The sequence below is a fragment of the Anser brachyrhynchus genome (assembly GCF_964034855.1).
Source record: "Anser brachyrhynchus genome assembly, chromosome: Z".
NCBI lineage: Eukaryota > Metazoa > Chordata > Aves > Anseriformes > Anatidae > Anser > Anser brachyrhynchus.
Genome location: NC_137697.1, coordinates 10,308,324 through 10,334,044, shown reverse-complemented (window position 1 = coordinate 10,334,044; position 25,721 = coordinate 10,308,324). Strand labels below are relative to the sequence as shown.

At 41.4% G+C, this 25,721-nt stretch overlaps 2 protein-coding genes and 1 long non-coding RNA gene across 7 annotated transcripts in view; 2 read left to right on the top strand and 1 right to left on the bottom strand.

Annotated features, from left to right (window-relative positions):
• TTC33 (tetratricopeptide repeat domain 33) overlaps window positions 1-3,118 on the top strand; it is a 52,327-nt gene extending 49,209 nt beyond the window's left edge. Inside the window, exon 4 of the mRNA XM_080573780.1 lies at window positions 268-3,118. Within this exon, the coding sequence (XP_080429906.1) occupies window positions 268-618 (351 nt within the window). The 3' untranslated portion in view covers window positions 619-3,118. The remainder of the gene's footprint in view (window positions 1-267) is intronic.
• A 3,588-nt stretch (window positions 3,119-6,706) lies between these two features.
• On the bottom strand, window positions 6,707-17,920 carry PTGER4 (prostaglandin E receptor 4). Its single transcript, XM_080573779.1, has 2 exons — window positions 16,702-17,920; window positions 6,707-8,841 (listed from the first exon to the last, which is right to left on the bottom strand). The coding sequence occupies exons 1-2, from the start codon at window positions 17,530-17,532 to the stop codon at window positions 8,248-8,250; spliced, it is 1,425 nt and encodes a 474-aa protein (XP_080429905.1). The 5' UTR covers window positions 17,533-17,920; the 3' UTR covers window positions 6,707-8,247.
• Window positions 17,136-25,717, top strand: LOC308185530. Of its 5 annotated transcripts, none has more exons than XR_013943437.1 (5): window positions 17,136-17,271; window positions 19,824-19,883; window positions 21,700-21,787; window positions 22,516-22,584; window positions 23,108-25,717. It is a non-coding gene; the product is annotated as an uncharacterized lncRNA (long non-coding RNA). The 5 variants fall into 5 exon arrangements; XR_013943438.1 differs by lacking the exon at window positions 17,136-17,271 and adding an exon at window positions 18,138-18,416 and having other exon boundaries at window positions 19,786-19,883; XR_013943439.1 differs by lacking the exon at window positions 17,136-17,271 and adding an exon at window positions 18,169-18,234 and having other exon boundaries at window positions 19,786-19,883.
• The last annotated feature ends 4 nt before the right edge of the window (window positions 25,718-25,721 follow it).

The window sequence follows — 25,721 nt, the reverse complement described above, 5'->3', positions numbered from 1 at the left end:
CTCTTATTTGTTGTGCCTTTGTTGCCAGGTACCTGATCTGTTCATGCATTCTTGGTGCTTTCAGACACTTGCATGCAGTGTTATCTGGGGGTAATGCTATTACTGAACTTTGAGCTGAGGAAGGATGTTCCATTAAAGACAGATTGGAGTGAAATTATTTTTGTCTTTGCTTGAACAATATGCTTTTTTTTTTTTGTCAATTTCTGCGATGAAATGTGTAGGCATTAAAGTTGCCAATCTGTGTTTTTCTCCCTATTCTGTTTGTAGGCAATTCGGAGTTTTCAGGTATCCTTACACATCTTTCCAATGAACCCTGAAGTATGGAAGGAGGACCTTTCGTGGGCAAGAAAACTGTATGAACAGCAGAAGGCAACAAAGACTGAGACAGTGCAAGCACTGGCCAAAGGAGAAGAGATGGCACAAGCATCAATCCCAGACTATGACTTTGAAAGCGATGAAATTGTGGCGGTATGTGCTGCCATTGCAGAGAAGGAGAAAGCTCTTTCAGCAGCTAAAACTGTAGTGATTGTGTCTGCTTCAGGCACAGTAGAAACTGTTACTGAGAAGGAGAATTGCACTGCAACTCCTGATGAAACCCTTTTTATCAGAGCCCGATAGGGCCACCCTATGTCTTGTCAGTACTGTTTCAAGAACTAGTGTTATTTATTGCATTGGGTTTCTTTTGTTTTTTAAGCAGTGGGAGAGCCTGCACAATAAAAGGATTGAAATTATTTTTCTTTTGTAAAGTGAAAAAAACAATAACCTGAGTTGTACTTCAATCCATATTTTTGGAGAAGAAAGCCAAGACTTGATTTTGAAAATCTCATGAACAAATGTAATGTTAAAATGCTTAACTACATTCTAGCAACTGCGTTCTTCTTACTGTATTCCATAGTTTTACAGGTTAATGTCTATGTTTTCTGAGTAATTAATGAACTCTTATTTAAAATGCAAAAGGAAAAGAGATTTTAAACAAAACATATTTCAATCCTTAATCATTAGCATTATTTGTCCTAGAGCTAGTGTGACCTGTTCTCTGTTATCAGAAGTCTTTATTTTCATCAAGATTAATTTTTCTATGGTGAAGTTTTCTGTGAAGCAGAGATAGATTTTCATTTTGTGTGTTGGTGTGTGATAGCCCTGGGATCTGATCTGTACTCAGCGTAATCAGTAGAAACTTTCTTGTTGCCTTCATAGGTGAATGGTTAAATACTTTATATATATAAATACTTTCTGATTAGATGAAAGGCCATGCTATACCAAACAAGCACCTGAATGCTTAGTTGTTATTAAATGTTTCACCAGAAGAAAGAACATTCAGTGGAGACTGAAGCTGGCCTTCCCTTATCTTAAGTGCTATACTACAATATATACTATACACCACTGAAAGTAAAATGGTGGGAGTTGGACATTGTTACATCTGAAGGCTAGTGTATTACATTTAGCCTTTTTTTGTCCTAGTAAGGCTAATCTGATAAGGGAATCAATTTGCTTTTCATAATTCTTGTGAATTTAAAGTGTGCTCTCAGTGAACCAGTTGCTCAGGACAGCATTGCCCAAGTCTCCCTTTTTGTATTCTTTTTGGATTTTAGATGCTGTGGTGGTTATGGGTATTCATACTGTGAGAGACTTAAGAGACTTGTTTGCCTGGTCTTCATCTTTCTTTAGGGGAAGGTGGCTGTTGGTTCCTCACATGGACAGTTAAAAGAAACAAAATCAACCTATTTCTCTTATGTGCTCCGTGTTAAGACTACTCTCTTTTCATTCTCAGGGGAGACAAGACAGAGACGATAGGTTCCTAACTGGACTGGAAAAAACAGTCTAGTGTGGAACTCTCAGAGAATTCAGGATTGGGAACATATCATTTCCACTTAATTTTTATAATATTTTGCATGAAAAAAAAAATTCAAATAAGAGGTTTGTAGCCAGGTGAAACCTTTTGAAATCTTTGCATTTGTAATACTTGATTTCTATTTTCAAAATAACACATTTTTAAAGGCAATAACATCCTTTTTGCTCAAGAAGCATAGTGTTTTTTGAAATAGAAAGTGTATTGTAGAAAAATCACTTCTCTCAGAGCATAGTACAGTTGAATATTGTTAATTCTTAAGAGGGCATTTACAGTTGTTGCAGAAATTAATTGTCCTTTTCAAAGACTTAATTGCCATGTTGGTCTTACATGACTAAGCATTCATTAATTTTTGCAAACGTGAATTTTTAGATCAGTGTGCATGCACGCACACATATAATCATCACTTTTCAACATCTAATTATCCAAAACAATTACTATTAATTTTATAAAAAATGTAAAACATCACCAAGATATATTTTTATTTGTTCATTCAGTTCTGAAATAGATTCGTAAGTGCTTATTGAATAGGCATTTGATTAGATACGGTTTCATTCAAGTTTAAAGTCATGTTTTTTGAAGAACTTCTTCATCTTGTTTTTTCATAACAAATAATATAACCTGTTCAGACATAGGAATAGTTAGCGTGAGAAAGATTTTGACATTTCTTCAAAGAAGAGACGTTCTCTGTCTAGAAAAGGAAGTGTGCAAGAAGCTGTAAGGTGTTTTCTGTTTCCTGTTTTGAAGGAGCTCAGCTATAATCAAACACATCTTTCCTTTCTTTGCCTTTTGTGCTTGTGTCAGTGTTGTGTATTTACTCATATGGGAAGGACTGCCTCCCTCCTTTCAGAGGTCAGTGTTATCAGTGTATCTGTTTCCACTGAAATGCTTTGCAAAATTGCTATTAACTTCAGCACGGTTGAGCAAAGTTAAATAGAGGGGTGTTCATCTACACCATCAGGCTCAACAGTTGTGCTGGCTTTGAAGGGTTGTCGTTCCCATCTCCAGCAGTAAATGTGATTTTCCTTCTGATGATATTAGGTTATGAATTCTAGTTATTGTCATGATAGTGACATCTTGAAACAGGGAGCAGAAAAGTTCTTGTGACCATCTTATTCTCAAACTGGAATGAAGCTTGACAATTGGTGATTGCAACATCTGTGTTTTTTGTTTTGTTTTGGTTTGTTTTTTTGTACAGCATGCCATGTTTTGCATGTATAGGATTTCCTGGATCTGTTTGAATAAAATACTGACTTCTCTGCTGTTTAATGATGCCTGTTTATTCTTTTGGTTTTAAAAAGAAAAAGGGTTAACATTGACCACTTTAGGATGTTACTGAATTAATTAGTTGGCTTCTTCTGTCTCTGCAGAACATGTTAATTAGTTGTGGTGGAAAATAAAACATAACTGTCTGGAGAAAAATTGTTAATAAAGGGTAGTTGTCAGCTGTTTTGAATCTCTCAGGAGTATCCAAATGAGAGGGATCTAAAGGAGAAAGCCTTTGTTATTAAAAATGAAGTACTTGTGAAGTACACTGCCACTTTGCCAGCAGGGATTTATTTATATATTTATTGTTCATCATCATCACTAGCAGCCAGTGGCTGCACTAGCTTCTCTGTCTTTGTCTTTCGTATGAATTGAATATGAAAATGCTGAAGTGTTACAATGTAGTTAAAGAGGAAATCTCAGTGGCAACAGTAGTTTAGCTGGGATTCATTTTTGCTTAATTTATTATATACAGCTAAACATTTAAATCTGTTCTTTTTTTTTTTCTTTTTTTTTCTGTTTGAATCTTTTTATATCCAGTGGAAAGAAATACACAGCCTTAGAGGGCCATTCATATGCCTCGTGCTAGATAAGTATCTTTGAATTAGATGAATCAGCCTCCCAAGGTGCTTAATTATTTCCATTGACTACAAGGGAAGCCTAAGTTGACTGGCAGTTAACTTCAAATGCTGAAATAGAGTAGATGAATTCCACCCGTACAGACTGAGATAAACATCTTTGAAAAATTAAACATAGATTATAGTGAGAGAGAACAAATGCTTTCTGACAATACTGGAAGATAAAGTATGGATCAGATAACTGTGACTCGGATTTAATAATATGAGATTGGATTTTAAAAATAGTTATGGAAGGCAAAACAATTTTTTTTCCTCTAGTCTTCTAATTTCTAAGATTTCTTTGAGTAACTGTTGATATTTGGAATCAAGATGAGAAAGGTAGCATTGAAAACTTATCTGGCTACATGTGGTAAGTGCTCCCCAGATCATAAAACCAATGGAAAGAAAGTAAAAGCTTGTGTTGAAGGTTGGTGCTCTCTTAGTTTATTTCTAGGTCATACAACAGCTATGAAATTATAGTAAGGTAAGAGGACTGAGGTTCAGGAAAGCAGAAGCATGTGGTCTTGGCTTATTGTCAGATTGCAGATAAAGCATTTTATTGTAGGTTGGTGTCATGTTGATAATTATATTCTCAAGTGGAGAGTCCTTGGTATTTTCACAGAGAACGAGTTTAGAAGCAAAATAAGCTTATGAGCATGGATTACTGCTGGATCCTGACAGATGTGCTGTCCTGGTTTTGAGGGCTGGCTTTCTAAGAGCAGCAACTCTAGGAACTCTACGAATTGTAGAGGGTAAATAATCAAGGGGAAATATTGGAGGTAGGGAATGAATCGAGTATTTGGGTTCAGAAAGGAGGGGATTTAGACTTGGATTCCAGATCTCATCAAGCTGACAGGTCTAGAACGGGACCTAGCAGTGGAACGGTCTGTCGGTGTTTAGTAGCTTGAAAAGTAAGTAAATCTGCCGTAAGTAACACAGATTTGCCATTGTTTTGCAGCAGAATACAGAGTAAAAAGCTTTGTAGGAGACTTCTTGTTTAGGATGATGGGTGGTACCATTTGAAGATAGTGGATTACGTTGCATTGCTATTAGTGCTTTGGCATTGCACCTGTAGCACTGATTTGGGTTAGGTAACACTTGTGTTGTAGACAGCAGAGATGTATAAGCAGCGCTACAGGCTTGGGGGAGAGTGGCTCGAAAACTGTAAAGAAGAAAAGACCAACTGTAATGCTAACGTATTATTACCAGAGATTGAAATTAATTTTCATAGAAACCTGTCTCTTATAAGTACTGACTTTCCTCTACCTGTGGTGGGTAGGTTCTCCACACCTCGCCATAGGACAGGGGCTTAACTTGAGTTTGGGACAAGGGTTTGGGGAGTGGCACAGGTGTGGGAGGTCTAGCAGAACTTGTGGATGGAAAGGGTTCTGTGAAGTTGCGGTTGGGGGCGTGTGGGCAGAGGCAGGCTGTTGGAAGTGAGGGTGCAGGACCACTGGTGATGGGACCAACAGGGTGGAGTCAGGGAGATACAAATTGTGTATGTTTTTGAACTGGGAATTAATGCATTTTCTGTGAACACATAGAGGACAGGAAAGCGGATACATATGTGAAGATGGACTGTATCACAGGGTATGTGGGTTGCCAGGGGTGAGGAGTGGAAGGGAACTACCGTGTATGAGAAAGGAAGCCCTTTCAAACATCTGAAAACTACTCCTAATACCTAGCAGGAAAATAACTTTTTTTTTTTTAATATATATTTAACTTGCGTGGTGCAAATTAATCTCTACAAACTTAGAGCTTTATTTATATTTTGCTAGACTTAACCTAAGGGAAGCCAAGGAAGAGAATTCAGCAACGTGTCCATTGTTCAGCCTGGAGGCAGAATGGAGCAGGGTTCCAAAGCTGATCAGCACTCTCAGGTATGAGGAGAGAGACGTTGGTGGTCTGTCACCCTAAACACAGGCACACTTGCCTGGTTCTTTTAGCCAGGCTGCTTCTGAACATCCTCGTTTGCAGCTAAGTGGTAGATGGACTCCTATTTTGTTTTCATGCACTGCCATTGAGTTCTCATAGACAGTTCCAGTATTGCTCATGAGACTTTTTAATCTGTAGGTTGATTGTGAATTCTTGAGTTCATTACTGAGGAAATTAGTGCTGATTTTGTTGTGTGCCTGTGAGTCCAGTCCACTACTGATACACCAGCAGTACTATGGAAGGAGGAAGACTTCAGGCTTATTTGAGTTTGCTAAGGGAAGGTTAGCTGCTTACAATGGTCTATTCCTGCTTAAAAGTCTTCCAGAACACATGCATTTTCCATCAATAATGCATAGGCCTTATAAAAATACTGGACTCTTACACACCGGTGATATTTCCTTCTGTCATTGCATCCAGCACCAATAATTCATTCTGCTGTTTTGTTCCAGCTGTGAAGGTGTGGCTCAGTATTCTTATAGGTTGCACAGTTGCAGGTGGTGGTCCCACCTTCCTGCTCTGTCAGGTACTGCTTCCTATCTTAGGCAGTACTAGTGTGTTCTGTTTGCTGGTCACTAGTAAGCAACAGACCATGGTTAAGTGATTCAATTGCAAAGAACTCAGGCAGATCTTTATCTGTAGCTCCAGCAGGAGCTTGAGTAATACTGTTCTCCAACTTAATCAGTGCAATATTGGCTTCTGCTGCAAATATTTGTGCACAGATTTAACTTCACTTCCTACATGGGTAGAGGTAAATAAGCTCAAGTGCTCCCATGTTAAAGGAACACAATGAAGCAGGCCTGAGGTTTAACTGCATGGGGGTTTTGATTTTTTTTGTTGTGTGAAAAATTTTCATGGCTCTGTGTCAATGCTCTCAGGGACATTTTCAAAGAAGGCTTCCTCTTGCTAATGGTGATCGTTCTGTGGTGTTTTGGAAACTTCCAGACCCAAGTATGTTTTGAGAGTAGCTAAGCACAAAGTGTTCCAAATGGGTGGCTTTTTAAAGTGAGGAGTTGGCACTGAATGGCAGACTCTCATAAACTTTTGAGCTCAAGCAGAACATTTTCATTTAATTGTTATCCCCAAAGTGATTTTGGTCAGTACAACTGCTTAAACATACCATCAACATAAGGCTCAAGATTTTCATTACAATAAAGCATTTCACATGAGAACACTTTAAGCAGCATAACATGCTTAGTATTTAACAAAACATTCTCCAAATATCTGTACAGAATTATTTTAGTAAATGGTCTTTCTGGAACAAGACCTACCCCTTACAAAACAAAACACCAGAAGTCCTTTTGTCACTAGTTAACAGCTGTTTTGGGTGATGTCTTTGCCATTAAAACTCTAGGAACAAATAATCTGCAAGAGGTACAAGACCAGAAGATGGTTCTATATAACCTACACTTTTAAATGAAGATTCTGCTTCCATGGTTTTGTATGTTTATTTGGTGGAATATCAGATTACAGCGTCATAAAATTCTATTTACTATTTAAAGTAAAATGATAAATGTTATGAAAAAATACCTTTATTACATCAGTGATGCTTTAACTAAAGTGAATATTAAGACTATTAACCAGGGGTGGAAAGTTTTAGGCCCTGATATTAAAAGCACTTCTATATGTCCTTAACTTTACGTATAAGGAGTCTCCCTGGCAGCGGAAGGGCTACTCTGATGGGCAGTGTTAAGTGTGTGCCTAAGTGCGTGCAGAATGTGGGCCGAAGTACTCAGAGAGGAGCAATGTGTTTATACATGGAAACATTCTCAGCACATAAATAAAATCTGGCTTTTTAGTATGTACATACACTGAAAGAATATTCTTAACTGAAAGGATGTGTTTTCTTTTTCTCAATGGTACATATGTTTCCGTTTCACTCGAAGTGTTTACGTATTCTCAGCTAAAGAATTATATCGGCCGTGAATGTAGCACGGATAACAAATCTAAAACAAGAATGTCTTATCAGCAGGCAATACTGGGGGAAGAGAAGGCTGGCAATCATTTCTACATACCTGGTATTAGTAAGAACCCTTCTCATAGAGAAGAATAGACTTTTAAATATTTTCAGTCCTGATACATGTACAACAGTAAAAATTCACATTTTCATGCTTTAGTGAGACGCTTTAAAATCCTACTGCAGGCAGCTGTCAGAGTAGCTCTGTCCAGTTCCTAGTAGCTGCCTCACATTCTGCTCTAGTACCAGAAGCTTAAACTCTTGATAGTTGAGCAGCCACAGGAAAACACAGTTCTACCAGATTTATAAAGGGAAAGAGAAAGAAAGAAAGTGATGGGTCTTTCTATTTCAAGAGGCCCAGTAGCTCTCCTGCGTCCCAGAACAAGACCTGTTCATGTTTCCAGTCCCATTAGACCTGTCTTGTACAATTTCTGATGGCAGTGCCAATGTCTGTTCCACACAGTCCTCAGTAGTCTAAGAGAAATGTACCCATCACATGGCAAGAGAAAAATAGCCCTTTGGAGCATAGCTGAACCCCTCTCCCTTTGAATAGGCGGAATACCTATCTATTGCACCAGTTTTTCCAGCGTACCGGGAAGGATCACCAGGGTCGATGCCTTTCGTTGCTATATACACTTCTCTGATAAATTCAATGTCTCTGTGGGGAAGGTGACCTGGAGCGGGCTGCCCTTGGATGTAGAGCTGGCCCCACCACCAGACCTGATCTCATTCACCAGGAAGACACTCTCTGAGTCCTGCCCGTGTGAAGAGTCTGAGGTCTCTGAGCTGCGCAGTGTCCTTACGGATGTAGTGTCAGACTGAGCCAGACTTGCACTGGGGCCGGGAAGCAGCACGCGCCCCCCAACGCTGCTTTCACTTAACTCCGGGGGATAGAGCAGTGTTTGTGAGGTGCTGCTGATCTCCCGCAGCTCGCGGGAGATGAAGGAGGGCGACTGACTTGACACGGCAGAAGAGGTCCTGCGGCCATCCACGCAGTTGAAATTGCTCCCCGAGTGCTGCCTCCGGGCCCCTCCAATGCGGCAGAAGAGACACTTGATCTTCTCGATGGCTTTGCTGAGCACAGTCTTGCGGAGGAGGATGTAGACCCACGGGTCCAAAATGGGGTTCACCGAGGCAATGCGGATGGCTTGCAGGTCAGGGTTTTGCCTCACATCCTCCACTAATGCGGGCTGATAGAGCTGATTCACGAAGACACGGACCTACCCAGAGAGATGGGGGAGGAGAAAGGTGCAATTTTACAATTACATCAGGAAATCAAAGTTTACGTATCGAAGCAGAGATCTCGATTTACATCTGCAAGCTAGAACATGAGAAGAACCTGGCAAAGCAAAGCACCTTGGATTAGCAGCCACAAATTTATTTTTGGAAATGGCAAGAAAACCAGAGATTAATCTGTTATAAATTGATCTTCTGTGCTACAGGTAGGAAAAGAATGGCTCTTTCTCCCTGCTCCCCTCATAATTAATCCTTCAACCTTCAGTTTGGGCTGCTGCTTTTGAAACTTCTTTGTTGATGGATATAACCCAGGAACAAGGATTTAGACCTGTATCCTGCTTCCTTAGTATATCTCAAGTCTTACGCTATCTGCAAAGGGATATCTGAGTTCACTGAAGAGACCTGGCCAATCAGTTCCTCCAGTAGGGGTCTAATAATTGCATGTTTAGAAATAAACTGAAACCCATATTATATTCCAGGTATATTAACTTCCAGAAATAAGCCCAGAGCTGTTGATTCCCTAGTTTAGAAATGCCTTTTGCTGGCACCTGTCCTTACTGGAATTGTTTGTGTACCCTCAGCTGTTTGCTTATTGCAGCATGTTTTGGACAAAAGAAATAAAGGAACAAAAAGAAAGGTCCCTCACAGTTTGGAGATTTTTAATAGGTCAAGATGATGAGATCATTCCAGTGCTGGACTGGAGTGCTTTGCTCACCTACATGAGCCATCATCGGGTCCTACTTAGAAAAGCGTGAAAATGCTTATCGAGTAGTTAGGAATTGGAGATTCTGAAGCTGCCTTTTGAATTAGCACTTTCAGTTTATCATGCACAAAATTTAAGACAGGATCCTGTCATCTACACAGAAATGCCTCCTTCAAGTTCTTCCTTTGAATCTAAGAAAAAAAAAACAGTCCCTACCCTGGATTTGGGGCTACTTCTGTAATGCTGTTCTAAGGCACAGGCCAGTTCTTTGACATGAGTTGTTGTTATCTTTCCAGTGTCCCTAAAGAGCATGATGTCATACGAGTTTGTTTATCAGTCCCAAATAGCTGCTCTGTTTTAGCAAGACCTACGCAGTGTCCTGCATTTTAGGAAGGCCTAGGAAAGCCACTGAAAAGAACGGATAATGGAACATGCAGTTTACTTTGGACTTCTTAAGGTAAAGCTAAATAAATCTATTACTTCTCTTTTTATGTGATACAGTAGAAATCTAGTAGCAAAACTATGGATGTTTTAAAGTCTCAGACTTAGCTCCTGAAATGAATCAAGCCTGGCCTAGCTAGGAGAAGGTTACAGGCAAGGAGGCAGACAAGCATTTAAACAACAGCCAAACTAGAACAGCCTCCTCGAGTCATTTTTACTAGAAGTTATACTTGTGAAGCCTGGTGAAAAAAATCACAAATCTTTTAGAGAAATTTTCCTGCAGCAGGGCAATGTGGGGGTATTCTGCCTGTCAGGATTCAGAGCTTGAATGTGCTCCAAAGCTATAAACAAAGTATATTTAAAATAATGCAGAGTGCTTCTTCGGAAGTCCTATGCATACAATCTCTCTCAAATCAGTGAGTGTGAAACTGATGATCATCTATATTTTCTTTCTCACTACTTTTGTATGGGTTTATGGGTAACAAAACCTTCACACAGAATTCCAAACATGGGAAAATCTTGAACTGATACAGAACTATAATGATCTGAGTTTTACTCTCTGTTACTTTCCTAATTATTTCTAACATTGCGTATGTTTTTTTGACAACTAATTTACAGAGCTGATTTTTCTGTTAAGCCGCACACACAATTGAAGTACTTTAAAGCATATTCCTATGCATGTAGATCTTGTCTGGTTTTTTATTTATTTATTTATTTTTCTTTGAATTTTTTCATTATTTGTTTGTCTCCAAACTGCTGCCACTCTTATCTGATATCCATCACCAAAGAACTCTGTGTACTGCTGGCTGAGAGACGACCAGTCCCTCCAGAGTCCAAAATTCGTAAATACAGTTTTGCAGGCATTCACTGAGGATTATTTCTTTAAAAAAGGCACATTGCTGAAATCTCCTGCTGTGGGCTTTTGGAAGTGGTGTCCAGGAGAGCCGTCCTCTCCCCCGCGGTGAGTGCAGCCTGCAGGAGCGCACCGCTAGGTGGCACAGATGTCCCGCAGTCGCAGCATCCCCGCTTCCCAGACCGGGTACCCGCAGCTCTTGCTAGCTGCCCCCATTCCCATGGGCAGCAGTTGCAGCCCCAAGGGCGGGAGAGCAAACGTAAAGACACTGCCAGTGATATCAACTCTGCAGGTGGGGATTAGTCCTGGGACTTGCATAAGCTTATGCAAGTAGAGCTGCACTTGGTGACACGGGCTCTGAACCTGAAAAGCAGATGTCAGGTTTCCATAACGTGAAACTCTGAAAAATGAGTTGATGAGACGATGGCATCAGCTAAACGCTGGTTTGAAATCTACTTGGCCATGTGTGTGAGATTCCCTTCTCCCCCCTTCCCCTCCCCCCCCCCCCCCAAAAAAAAAAAAAAGCTGGTAAGAGGTCATAAATACATGAAGAACCAATTTCCCTTAAGGATTTGACCTGCACCGTAACAACATTTCTTTACAGATGCTCCTCCTTTTTCTATGCTGAGATTTTCCTTTATGCAAGGGAATATACCCTGAAGGTGTGTAAATGCTGGTCGATGTATCTAACCATTGATCATGGGAAGGGTACCTGCCCTGAGAGGCAGGAATCTAAAGGACAGTGTTGTGGGAGTGGAGGACTGCTAGCAGCTCATGCTAACTACATACAGTCATTACCACGAATATCAGAGGTGTGACACGGAGAGGTATTTACTGATAAATTCATCCACATCACAGAACCAGAAGGCATACTTTGAAGATAGCTGAAGTACACAGACCAACTTTGGAGACCTGATTTTTATTTTCCTTTTTTTTTTTTTTTTAAAGTTAGACCTATAGTTACACATCAGTGACTTAATAGTGGGATTGTTCCTTTGATAAGCACCACCTGAAGTTGAAGTACCTGATTCACCTTTCTCTGACTACCTGGTAGAGTTTACGGAAAGACAAAAATGTCTTTAAGTGCTGACGCTGTGGTTGAAAAGTACAATCGCAAATTGCACAGCTTGCTTTATGTTATCTCTGTATGCTTTATTTCCTTGTGACAGATATGTGACGTGTAGGGAAGAGATTCCTAAAATGGACTTACTTATTGAAAACTTTGTACCGTACAAAACTGTTTCAATTTCACAGAAAGGTCCCATGTCTTTTCTTAGCAGCCCCCCAAAATGTCAAATGCATTAATCAAATCAGACCTGTTGCATGGATTACATATTAATCACAATATGGTAAAAATTAATCTGTGTTGGAATGTCACTTTATGATTTCTTTACAACCTGGTAAAGAAAGAGCATTTGTTAACGTATCACCTACACTAACAGTAAGAGATGTATCCTATTTTGGCTACAAGTCTTCTGTTACAGGATGAAGCATGATGAAGGATATTGCCTTGCATCTTCTTAGTAAATCCCGAGTAAGTGGAATTGATTACTGTGTTAGCTAAGCTGATGTTTGAATTTCTGCAGTTTAAAATCCTGATTAAAGAAAGAAGCGAATGGGAACAATTCAAGTCTCAATAGAACGAGGTTTAAATGTTACATCTGCAGCCACAGAATACAGGCAACATATTTTGAAAGTATTTGTGGTTTGTTTGCAGTTGTGTTAAGAAGCACGTTGCTTCATGGTGCATTGAGTTTATGGTGAAGCGATAGGTAGTTGTAGATCACAGTCCTGCGTGTTTGCTGCTTTTCTTTTTTACTAAATATGAATGTGAATCATGACTTCTATTCCTATGCAGTATGATAAAGTGACTAACATACTTATTGTTCCAGAATAATTAAAGGAGTAGTTATCTTCATAGCTTCTACCTGCCCTCATAAAATCTCCCCACATACTGATAGGATAATTTTAAAATCTGTATAGTAGAAAGCAGGAAACAAGTTTTTCAGCTCTACAAGCCAATACCCTTTGCCCTTCAAGGGTTTGGTGTCTGCTGTAGCAAATCACTCCATTGCTCGAAAATCATGCCTGCCACCTTGCTGGTTTTGGCTGCAGACAGCCCCTGTACGTCCGAGACAAGCCAAAACAAACCAAAAGAAAATCCAAACTTTTAGGTCAATTAAACATTAAGTTAGAAACCTTTGATTATTTCATATGATCAAGCACATGCACACCTTGAAACATAGCATTTTATTTTCAGTTTCACTGCAATTCAGCAATGTTCAGTGGTCAGGATCAGGAAAAGTCACATACTTAAAAATCTAAAAGTGTCTGACAGGCTGCTGGAGTGAACTGGAGTTTGAATACTATGTGCTTGTGTACACTCAAAAGGGTTGGTTTTGTCTTTTGTAAAGGCTGGATAGCAATTTCTAATATGTTCTTGACACCCCTCCCCTCCCATGAAACTCATCCCCTACTTTTAAGTATATTCAATTCTGTTTTCTAAAAACTCACAGATTTTTAAAAGATGAAATAACCAATGTGGAATGCAGGAAAGAGGCAGCATGCAATTTGTGTATTTTTTTCCTTATTTCATTTTTAAACTGTTGTAAGAGTCTTCTTCATGCCTTCCACACCACTTTCTGTACACTGAGAACACATCAGGTTACATCAGAAGGTTATTTTTGCTAATGATTTTTGTTCAACTTTTTTCCCTTAATAAATTTGATCAGCCTTCAGCTCTGCAAAGTTAATTCAGTCTTTTGTACAATGCTCAATAATTTTGCTATAGTAGTTGTTGTTGTAAAATTTTGCTGATTTTATGAATAAATCACTAAAATGCTAAACAACTTTACTTGCAAACCAAGTCCTGGAGCATTTCATTATTAAGAACGTCTGTTCTCTGTGACTCAGCTTGCTGTTCTTTAACCACTTTTTAAATCAAGCCAAGCCTTTTCTTATTATTTCAGGGCTATTTAATATTTTAAGACGTGAAAATTTTTGTTAAACCCTAGTAAATACAGTTTGCTGGACTGCCTCTCTGTACTAGTTTATTGTCTTGTGAAAGTGTTAATTCTAAAAAGTTAGAAGCTTACGTCTCTCTTTCTGAAGTTGCTTTGACTTCAGTGATAGTTTATTCAGCTGAAATCATCAGTAGGAAATCAGCTCATCAGAAAATGTCAGTCACAAATCACCCTCTGAGCTTGCTTTGTGTATCTGAATCATGCCACCACCACCTTACTACTTGTATGTTCTTGGTGCCCGCCAGGATCTCCTGTTATAAACGCACCTCTCAGTCTCCTCTGTGGTGACAGCTCCGTAGTTTAATTCAGAGGAGCTCGTCTGAGTCATGAAAATGTATGTGTATATGAGTGATTTTCCTGTCTCTGCTGGTGGCTCTTTCTAAGGATTTATAGCATAAAGGTGTCACTTCTCTGAGTTTATCCTGGAATGCTTAACCTCAGTGCATAAGTAACACAGAGGGCTTAATACACATATGCAACAGTGCATCACCGTATAAAGAAACATAAATGGGTACAGGTTATTCCCACGGGGGAGGCAAATGACTGATAAAAGCTACATTTACAATGAAGCAGTTTAACCATCCTGGACACCGTAATGATGTGTCTATATGTGTTTAAAAAAAAAAAAGTTTTTTTTTCCTAGTCACGCACCTAAGTGAAATACGGAAATAGTGAAATGACAGTCTTTTACTTTGTTTTACATACAGAAGAAATCTGCGGCTTTAGCTGAGAAAAGCTACCATCTGTGAGCACTCTCGAGGCAACACCATGCCTTTGTAAGAAGCGAAATCAAGGTCTGAGAGAGCTTCAGAACTTCGTCACCCGCACCTTCACACATGTTAAGGTTTTCACCAGCTACTGTTTAAATAATAAATCTCTCGCCCCACCCAAGTTCATTAATTTTAAGTGTCAACAATCTAGTTTCCTTTCTGGCAATCTCTCCCTCTTGATTTCCCCCCCCCCCCCTTTTTTTTTTTAAAGACTTTATAAAAGCTTCCCTAGCTCCTAATGTATATGAACAATTTCATTTTGCACTCAGCTGTTCTCTAGCTAGTCCTCCGTGGGATAAGGTTTTGGCTTTTTCCTGACACCACAGAAGTCCATCAGCTGGTACCCTGCACTGTGTTGTGACATTGCATTTAATTCCCAGAACCTGTTCTCTGCGTTTGCCAGCATCTCTTTTGAAGACAGCATATTGTTATTTTGTGAAGTAGCTGCTACAATATTAGATTAATCGCATTAAGTACTGTGGGCCCACAGGTACTCTCAGGGTTTGGCCACTCTACAACCTGATTCCTTCCAGTGTGGCAAGTCGGCTTGCCCGTGAGGTTTCTGGTGCTGGACTGCAGAACAGGTTGCGTGAGGTTCCTCGATCTAACATGCGTGCCGCTCAGAGGCAGCCTGTGCACAACTCAAACGGCATGTTTTGATTTCCTTTAGGCGACGAGCAATAAATGGACAGGAAAGTGTCCAGTTATGCCATGGCACAACGCGAAGTGACACGGCGCTGTGGGACAGGAGACAGCCTTCAGCGACAGCCCGAGCACTGGTGCTCCAGCAAAGCCACACTCCACTGGCTTCTGTTTATGTTAGTAATGTGGCAAAACTGGCCTGACCCTTGCAGTTACACCCTCCTTTGAAGCAGGGGGATGGACTCACTGACCTCTCCAAGCTTTCAGACGTATTTTTCTGAACTTCCTTACTGAGCTGTAGCCTGTTTGTTTCGCATCCCCAGCTGGCCACTTGCATCTCACGCACATCACAACCCCTCTGTGACACTGGGATTGCAGAATAGTTCCTACCTACAATAAAATCCCTGAAAACAATCCATCTTCCAAAAACACTTTCTGTCTAAGAAGTAGTGCTTGGCTCCCTAAACTGTGTTTTGGAAGGTGGCGAATAAGGCAAGCCAGCTGCTTGTTTAATGTTTCTGAGCCAGAAGGGGAGAGAAGTTCGCCAAGTTTTATTATGGTGGGTGGCAAGCAAGAACTGAGCCTCGAGCTGGTGTGGTTTTTTTTTGTCTTCCTTTGAGATAAGGTGGAGGAATAGAAGAAAGTAGATCCTGCATGTTCAAGTCAATGACAGTAATTGTACCAGCTGTTTCAGAAAATTAGCAAATGGTTAGTGGTAATGTTGTCTGGCATTTTGGTATGATCTCTAGCTTCATGTGGGCCAGAATCCTCCAATTCCCATTTAACAGAAAATTGCACTAAGTGGCTCCACTGAATTTAGCCCTCCAACACTGGGGAGCTGTTTGAGGGCTATAAATGCATGGGGTCTACCCCCAGTGAATCCTTCAGGACGGGACCTCAGTTCTGGTTTTGGGCGCGAAGCGCTCTGCACCTTGCTGGTGCCACATGAAGAGAACTCTCTCCTCCTGCCAGATCCTACAGACTGCTGTACACTTCATCAGCAGAGTGCCTATTTTAAAAACACAATAAGCATCCAGCAGTGTGGGCCAGCCCCAAACCTCACTCATCACAAATTAATTTTGGAAATGAACTTTAAAGTGCCTTTAGCTCTCAATAAGATTTTTTCTGTGTGGATTCCAGTTAAAGGGTGGAAAATTTGTTAAGAATTTTTGGCACTGTATGTCAGCCAATCAAAGGAGCCTGGGACTTGGGATGAGCGTGTTTCTTTTCTTGTAAATATAAACCAGTACAACTCTCTTCTATCACCACGTATGCATGCTAACTGCACTGAAATTACTCTAGGGTTTGCAGCACCAGCTAAATGGGATTCTGTCCTACAGGCACAGGCTAGGAGGAGAAAAGACTCAGCAATGTGGGTGATGGAAGAAGAAGGGTTGCACAATGTTACTCACCACAAGAGGAATGGAGCAGATGAGCACCACCAGGGAAGTGGCAATGAGCAGAATAACCATCTGGATCTCTGCTCCGGCCATCCGACGGAAGCTCCGGCGTCTGCGAAAGTCAGATAAGCGGCTGGAGGTGGTGTCTGTCCCCAGGGATGTGCGTCGCATGAACTGGCGGTGCATGCGAATTAGGGCCACGCAGACCAGGATGTTGCAGATCACTGTAACCATGATCAGGAAGGAGCTGAAGCCAGCGTACATGTAGGAATATGCTGCATGAGTGGCCTTCTTTGCTCGCCAGTCTATGAAACACCAAGTGTCAGGGTACTGCCGGGTTGATTTGCCAAGCCCCATGCTGGGGAGGGCGCAGAACAAGACGTTGGAAGCGTAGATGGCGAAGAGCGTGAGCCCTGCCAGCTTCTTATCTACGTAATGGTTGTAGAAATAGGCATGGTTGATAGCCAGGTACCTTTCAATTGACATGGCACAGATAATGCTGAGGCCAGACAGTCCAAAGAAGAGGAGGATGAAGGAGCTGTACTCGCACAGCGCGTCTCCTCCTGGCCAGCGATTCTGCAGGTAAGTGGCAATAGTGACCGGACTCACCAGGCAAGTCCCCAGGAGGTCGGTGACCGCCAGCCCGCAGACCAGTGTGTAGAAGGTGGTCTCCTTCTGCTCCTTCCGGGACTTGCAGAGCACCACGATGGCGATGAGGTTGCCCACCACACCGAAGATGAACATGACGGTGGGGATGGTGGGGGGCTTCCCACCCTCGGCCCCGCCGGCGGTCCCGTTGGCGGAGCCGTTGGCAGGTGGCATGATGGTGGGGCTGAAGGACATGGCGCTGCCGCTGCGGAGCCGAGGCAAGGAGAGGGTCCGGGAAGGAAAAGCAAAGGAGGAATCGGGGAGGAAAAAATGGAAATTACGAAAGAGGAGAGAGGAAAATTGCCGGTGTGGTTTAGGCAAGAAAAAAAAAAAAAAAAAAAGAGGAAGGAAAAAAAAAATCGTGAGAGGAGACGAAGCGGGGGCAGCCCCGGCTGGCAGCGGGGAGAGCCGAGCGCAGCCCAGCACCGGATCCCAGCGGATCCCCGCGGATCCCGGCGTCCTTCGCCGCCCCTCTCCCTCTCAGCGGCACCGGCGAGGGCTCCAGGTGCCGGCGGGGGCGTCGCGGGAAGGTGCCGGAGCGCGGTGCCCGCCGCTCATCCCCTCCTTCTTCCCTCCCTCCCTTCCCTTCCTTCCCTTCCCTCCGCGTCGCGGGGCTGGGGCTCCTCTCCCCTCAGCGCCGCGCTCCCGCCGAGTTTCGCCGCGGAGGGCGGAGGCGGCCCGGGGCAGCCGCCGCCGCCGCTCCCCGCCCTCTCGCTCCATTGGCCGGGCGGCGGCGGGCAGGGCCGGCCCGCGGCACCTCCGCCCGCGGCGGGGGCGGCTGGGCGGGAGGGGGCGCCCAACGGCCGTGAGGGGCCGTGAGGGGCCGTGAGGGGCCGCGAGGGGACCGCGAGGGGACGTGGAGGGGCACCTGCCGCCGCCCCGGCCCGCTGAGGGAGGGTCGGTCCCGCCGTGGGGGCGGGTGGCCGGGAGATAAGGCGGGTGGTGCCGCGGGACCGCGGCGGGAGCTCTTGCATCAGGCTCCCGCTGCCAGCCGTCGGCTTTCCTCACAGCCCGTCATCGATGTATTGCTTCTCCCTGGCTCCCGTGCGCTGCTGATGGCGTTGCTAAACACAGGAAGGGTGTGTGTGCGTGTGAGGGACGTGTTTGTGTGTTTGTGTCGAGGGCTCGCTTTAGCTTGACCACGAGGAGATCACGTACGGGCTTGGGAATAGGATTGTACTTGCCGGCGGAGCCCGGTCGTTGTGGCTGGGCTGACGGTGGGACGAGAGCTGTGTTTATCTGATGCTTGGCGCGGTGGCACTCAACGAGCAGCGGTGATCGACGAGTCCCTGGAGCAGAAACACCGGCATGGAGCTCACACCACGACAGGTGGACACACGCAAAGGTGTTCCTCTGAGAGGAGATGCACCAGTGGTGCCTGTGCCTGGTCAGGAGCAAGGTCCTCAGACCGCCATGCCGTGTCCAACACCTGGCTCATGCTGGCCGCACGGCCTCTCTCCTACATGAGATGACATCAGTTGCTACAGTGGATACGAAACCCGTGCCCTGAAGCACGAAATTTATATCCTTAAGCAGAACCTCTTCTCTGAAGTAAAGGCAAAACATGTTACCAAAGTCTAATCTTTTTTCACTCTTACTATCCTCCACCCCCCCCCTTTCTCTAAACCTCTGGCAGCGGTGATGTCATGGTGTGCTGACAGTAAAAATTCTGCCAGGGCAAAGTGCATGAGGCCGTGTATCGAAGGGAAGAGGGTGAATAATACCAGTTTTCAACGTTGTGTGAGCAGATGTGGAAAAAAAGGCGACTTTTATAATTTGATCATTCAGCATTTTAGTGTTGTTATCTTGCTTCTTGGAAAATAAAGTTCATTCTTAGGAAATATATTTGGCTTTAAAATAACTCGTATATAAATAAGCTATACTAGTTTTGATGGTCTGTTCAGATAGAGTAAATAGGACTTTATACGTTTGGCTGGTATGACAGCTCTTCAAGCCTCTACAAAATCAGAAGAATATTCTGTCATAAACGTAGAGCTACATGTGGGAGTAGAGGTTGCTCAATTAAGTTTGCCTAAGTGTCAGAAACAAATCAGAAGCAGCCCAAAACACTTGCAAAGGACATGCACAATGTAATGCACTGCACAATGATTTTTTTTTCTTATCTTTTAAATAGTTTTCCGGGTGTTGCAGCATAAGAACACCTGGTCTGGGTGTTCCAGGAAAGCTGCCCCTGGTACACAGCAGGCTCTGAATTCAAGCTGTGTAACTGTATGTGTTTTCTCTGTTGTCCTTCTTATAAACTGGGACTTTGGTGCTCTGGTATTAGAGGCCATTATGTGGGATTAAGTTAACACAGGTGCAGCAGTATAGGAGAAGAATTGCCTGACTTCCCTGAAGCAGAGCAAAGGTTTCTAATAACTAAGGGCAGAGGAAATGATTTGTGCTTCTGTGTTGCTGCTTTTTCTTTGACTTTTTCCTTACTTACAGATCCAGTCTCATGAAGTATTTTGACCATCTCGTAACAGGTTGTGTGTCTTCAGAAGTCTTAGTCTACAGAAGTAGAGAGCGCTCAAGTCTTTTGGGGGGTATGTATACCTGTGTGTCTGTGTGGGAGAATGAATGCTATTTTTCATTCTACAAGGTTTGTCTTGCAGTGAGTATATCTAAATAACTGATTAAAAATGCAGAGGAGCCAAGGAGACCAGTGAAATAACAATAGAAATGTAGCTTTGAATGCAAGGATAGTGAGATCAGTTTTTTGAAATAATGTTAGTTCTTAGAGAATATGATAGTTACAGAAGTGTGGTACAGATTACATGTGATTTTACTGTATCTCTCCTTGGTGTAAAAATTCTCAAATAACTAGAAAAACTTAGTAAGTTTTAGGAATTTCCCTTAGAATTAATAGTTCCGATATCTAGAACTCATAGTCAAGATGAGAATGATAATCATACAAAAGATTTAGTCTTCAGAGGAAGGAAGACACTTAAAGTGGAACTGAAAAACTGAAGAAATTCCGCTTGCAAGGTGAGTAGTCATGCTGTCACAGCAATAGTGTCACGCATTGTAGCACTGAGTAACCACCAAAGAACTTGTATGTGAAAACCGCATAGGGGACAAGTCAAAATAGCATGAACAAAAACCAAAAGCTTCTGAATGATAATCAAGTATGGAATAAAACTTCTCATTTTAAAAATACTAAGCGAGATAACACGATCACTAGTTTATAAAATGGATGCAAACCATTGTAGTGTATGTGATTTAAATGTGCTTTGCTCTTTACTTATATACACAATTACATGACCACCACACAATAAACAAGACTTTTTAAACATGAGGCTTATTGACCAGTGGAATAGTTCATTTGGAAATGTTTTTGATTTCTATATTGTTAGTGGTCTTTTAATCAGGCGAAATAAACATTGTGATATCCTGTGGCTCAAGCAGAAGCACCAGCCTTGCTAACAATGATTAGGATAAACTTTACTTGTCTCAAAGTAATTTTTTTCTTTTTTTTTCTGATTTTAGTACTGTTACAATTGTTAGAAGATTATACTCAAATACATCAGTGAACTACTATGGCTTGATTAGTTGAGCTATATAGAGCTTTATAACTATTTGTGGTTATATTTCTAGCATGGTGAAAGAGATTTAAATTTGCATACTTGGCCTTCCCTCCCCCATTCCTTTCCCTGTCCCCCCCTCACCATGATGTGATAAGAGGCTCATAATTATTCAGCATTTCTTGGCTGCCACATGACAGCCTTTTTCAAGCTCCTTTAGCCTGCTGATGGTCCCAAAGCCCTACCTGTGTTGCTCAGAGGGAGCTAGACTGTAGACAACTAACCTATTGAAAGGTCTAGCGAGTGGAGCTCTTTGTAATTTTGACACCAAAATGCCAGTGTAGGCTTGTAAGTTAATGTCTTCTTTACTGGAAGTGCTCCTATGAGCTCCATTTCCAGATGAACTGCATTTTCAGTGGCTTTGTAAGTTGGGCACTAGAAGTGGATATGCAACCAATTTTGGAAGCTTTGGCCTGAGTTCTTAACATATTGCAGGCCTGAAACAATGGTGTGCATGGTAAACTCCCGTTAAATAATTCAGGATCAATAGTATTCTTGAATTACTCAACCGTTTGTCAACTTTTCTCCTTTGGTGGGAAATTTAGCTACATGAAAACTTCCTTGTTGCATTTTGCTTAATTTTTGTTCAGCTATTCATGCTTTTGACATTTTTTTTTCAGGGAAAAAAAACAACAAACAAACACAACATAACACAACACTGAGATGTTGAGATGGCTATTACTAAACTATGCCTGTATGCCAAAATAAAATCATTATTAATAGACAGTGGAAATAGACCGAACCAAATGTTACATAATGGTCTTTAATTAATCAATAGGAAAGAAAAAATACACGAGGAGTAAGTTGAAGAAACATTTAAAAGGAAGTGGGAGATTCTGTAATGTAATTGGAATGGAAATAGCATTGTAAGTAGATACAAGTTTTTATATTTTAAAGCACATAATGTTTTTCTGCCCGCAGATTTTCTTGTAACATCATCACAGATAATAAAGTATTAGATTTACAAATGCAGGTAAACCAGTATTAGATTTAGATGTATTAGATGTACAAGAAAACCAGTATTAGATTTCTTTTAAGAGTTCCAGTTATTACTAGCCTGACTAGTAATATTACTAGTACTTCTGGTACATTTCCTTTGTACCTGATGAAACAGCTTGCTGTGTGGGGGCTTTCCCTGGGAGGGGGAATTCTCTGGGGAGGAAGGGGTATCTCCGGGCCACTCCGTGAGAGCAGTCCCCATCGCCCTTTTCTCCCTGCATGACCATCCAGGAAAGACCTGCAAACTGCCACTGGAAGAGGAGCTGATGGGGAGCAGGCACACAAGGCACCTCTGCGCTCCTGCAGGATACTAATACTCCCAGAAAATACAATGTGTTCCGTACTAGTCAATCATGATACTGAAGTTATTATTTTTTTTCCCAGTTTAAATGAAGCTATTAATCTTTACACTACACAATGATTTTTTCCTCTGTAATAACATTTGTTACTGCAGCGTTATATAGTTCTATTTTAGCAGTTAAAAAATCTGCATTGAGTTACTTACTCTTTTCTCCCAATTCATTTCTTCAAAGCAATACAGTTAAATTAGCTTCTTCCTCAACAGTTGCTTACTATTTTTTCTGTTTTTTCTAAGATGGACGGTGCTTACTTGTCTTTCAGAGGCCAACGGCATAGAAGGGGTGTTCACAGAAGAGCACAAATGGTTAGTTTTTAACATCTATTCTTATTTTTCATACATCTAAATAATTATGGCTACTTCAGGTCTTACCTGCTGAATTACAAGTAGACAGTAATGTCCAACAAAAATGCTACAAATTGAATTCCTTTCATGCACAAACTGTTGCACCTTCGTTAAAGCAAACAACTATATTTTTAGAACATATGCTGGATTGGTTTTGCAGGGAATTTTAGAAGGCATGTTGTAAGTATTAGTAATTTGATTTTTTTCATTTGTTTGTTTTGTTTTGTTTTCAGCAGCTGGCTGCGTGGGGTGTAGGTTTTGTTGTGTGTGGTAGACAGTAGTGGTGGAAGCAGACAGAACCTAGCACTGCACAGGAAGTAGTTCTCTGACAGGTCCTGTTGCTGTCTAGTTCTGCACATTTTCCACGAGAGAGCTGAAGACATAAGATTCTTTCTAAGGATCCTGATGGTAATGGTAATTCTTTGATGATATCTGTGTGCCAGAAATTTCAACAGACTTTCTTCTATTTTTTTTTTTTCTCCAGAGGTATGATAACGGTAAACAGGAATGTGTTAAACAATCATATCCTGTAACTTTGAAGAAGGAACTGAAGTTATTCACTTCTGTTTGAAACTCATATCAAGTGTTAAAAGATGTGCACCATATACCCCTGTGATGAAATCAGTCGACCTGGGATTTTTGCAGCCAGATCAACAGTCGTGGAAGTTGCATAATTCATGTGATTTTGTAGCATTCCTTTCCTTGTTGTCATACTTGTCTTTGGTGTTTTTTAACATCTCCTTGTAAAATAAACCCATCTTTCTCTGGAAAAATCTACTTCCTCTATACAAATTGTGTTCTCTGTTTTTGTCCTGATTAAGCATTCCAAGAAGACTGTCAATAATTTTGAGGTGAAGTGTTTTCTTCAGTGAAGGTACTTGGATCATCTTTCAAAAGAAAACCAGAATCCTTGGTAGTAAGAGCTGAGCTGGTATGCCACCTATGCAGCATGAAGGCTGGCTTGGCATCTGATTTCAGCCTAGATGGGAGTTACGATCAGTTCAAAAAGTTGAATAGAAGTTTCTTCTTGTACCATCCTGTTCACGGTGGGGCTGGGCTTGAAAGTGTTTTTAACTGTCAAGACAGATTAACAATTAATAGTGCAATGCAATGGCTTTTTCATTGCCTGGTGGAAGAATTCTCTTGATAAACGCTGAGGCTGGCACTTTGGGAAAGACTTTTCCTTTAAATAAATGACAATTACAATTATTTGGGATGTTTTTGTATACTATGTAACCACTGTATATAATCAAATCTTTCATGGTGTGAACTTCATCACATTGTGCTTTGAGTTCTGAAAGATTCCAAGACCAAGAAAATACAAACCAAGGAGCTACTGATTACTGTATGTAAATCAGCAGCTTGGTTCTTAGAAAAAACTATTATTCTCATTTCAGAAAGGCTAATTCTGTGGGAATGATTCATTTATTAAGAGAGTCAGTTATCTTTCACAAAGAGGACACTCACTGCAAAATTATTGGAGTAAAACCCAGCGTTAGTAAGCCTACAGTAACAGACAAGTGGTATTTGCAATTGAATGCTTTTAAGAATGTCTGTAGAAAGTTGTTAAGGAAATTTTTTCTTGCCTGTAAATTCTCTGTTATTCCAGCAGAGGGTAGTTTATCCTCTAGGAAGCTAGGTGTGTTGAAGGAATGATCAGGAAAGGTAACTCGATGATTCCCATTTCCGTTTATTTGAGATAGAGCAATAAATAGAGCAATAAAAATTATCTTCAACTGACTGACGTTATCAGATTAACAAATGCAGAAACATATTGTTAGGCTACAGAATGTTCTTAGGCTGGAACTGGAAGAGGCAGCCAAATTCAACAGCAGTCCCCTTTCTGTTCTGCTACCAAGCACTTCATTTGCCCTTTAAGAATTACTGCAGTTTGCTTGTGCTGGGAACAGTTTCATTATCAGCCTGATGCTTAAGAGCTACTTGACTTTCATTTGGCAGCTGGTAAAGTAGATACAACACGAAACTTTTGCAGTGGATGCACAGACTAGCTCTATTTGAAGGTTATTTGGCGTGTTTGTAGTTGCTTAAAAATTCTTTGAGATCTGGACTGATGCAATTGTATCTACTCTCACCTCTTTATGGTGAGGGTATTTTAGCAGTGGTGTTGAGACACATACCACTTAAAGCTTGCCACAAAGGTGGTAGTGGCTCTACAAATGGTGTTATCCACCACCCCTACTTCTGCCACTGTTCCCACTGCTACAGCACCTGTCCATGTTTGTGGACTCTTGCAGTGGTACCTGCCTGCACCTGCTCTCTGCTATACTGACAGCATGCAGTGACTGTAGAGATACTCTGTGAGTCCTCATCTTCTCTGGCTAATTTTTTTAAGCAATCATCAGAGAGGAATCCTGCCTGTAAGCTTCAGTGGCTGTCAGTCCTGAAGTGCAGCAGAAACTTTTGTGGTATGAGAGCGTGAAGGAGTGCAGTGACCACCACGTTCTGGGAAGGGTAACAGAAGGAATCTGTGGATCCACAGCTATTCTGTTGCTACTGGAAAATGGAACCTACTACTCAGAATGTGTTTCCATTGAAGGCATCATTTCAGCCCTATACAGCTCCTGCTGGATAGTACAACCAGTACTATGATGAATATTTTGATTTTGATCTTCCATATTGTTTTTCTCTTTAAAAAAAAAAAAAAAAGTACTCCCTTAAGAAACCTGAATATGGTTAGTGTCAATCATGTCCATGGAAATACTTCTGAGGCTATTTTGTGCTCGGTGTAAATATTCCCCGGGTTTTTCTGTGGTGTACAGGACTTTGTTTTTTCTCTTTTTTTGAGTATATGTCTGTGTCAGGCAGTCTAGAAAGTAAAATCTAGCTGTATCCTTCTGTGTTCTAGCCTTTTTTTCCCCTTCTAGTTTTGAATCTGCATTCAGAAATGACGCTTCACTGTTTTCTATTTGTTGGAAAAATAAACAGACTGTAACAGGGATGAATGATGTATCTAAATTCTTTATTTTGGAGCAATACAGGTATAATTAATTACATTGACTCCATTTTTAAACCTACATGATCAAAGAAGAGCAGAAAAGCTTTTATATGGATCAGTAGGAGAAGGTTTATGTCATGTT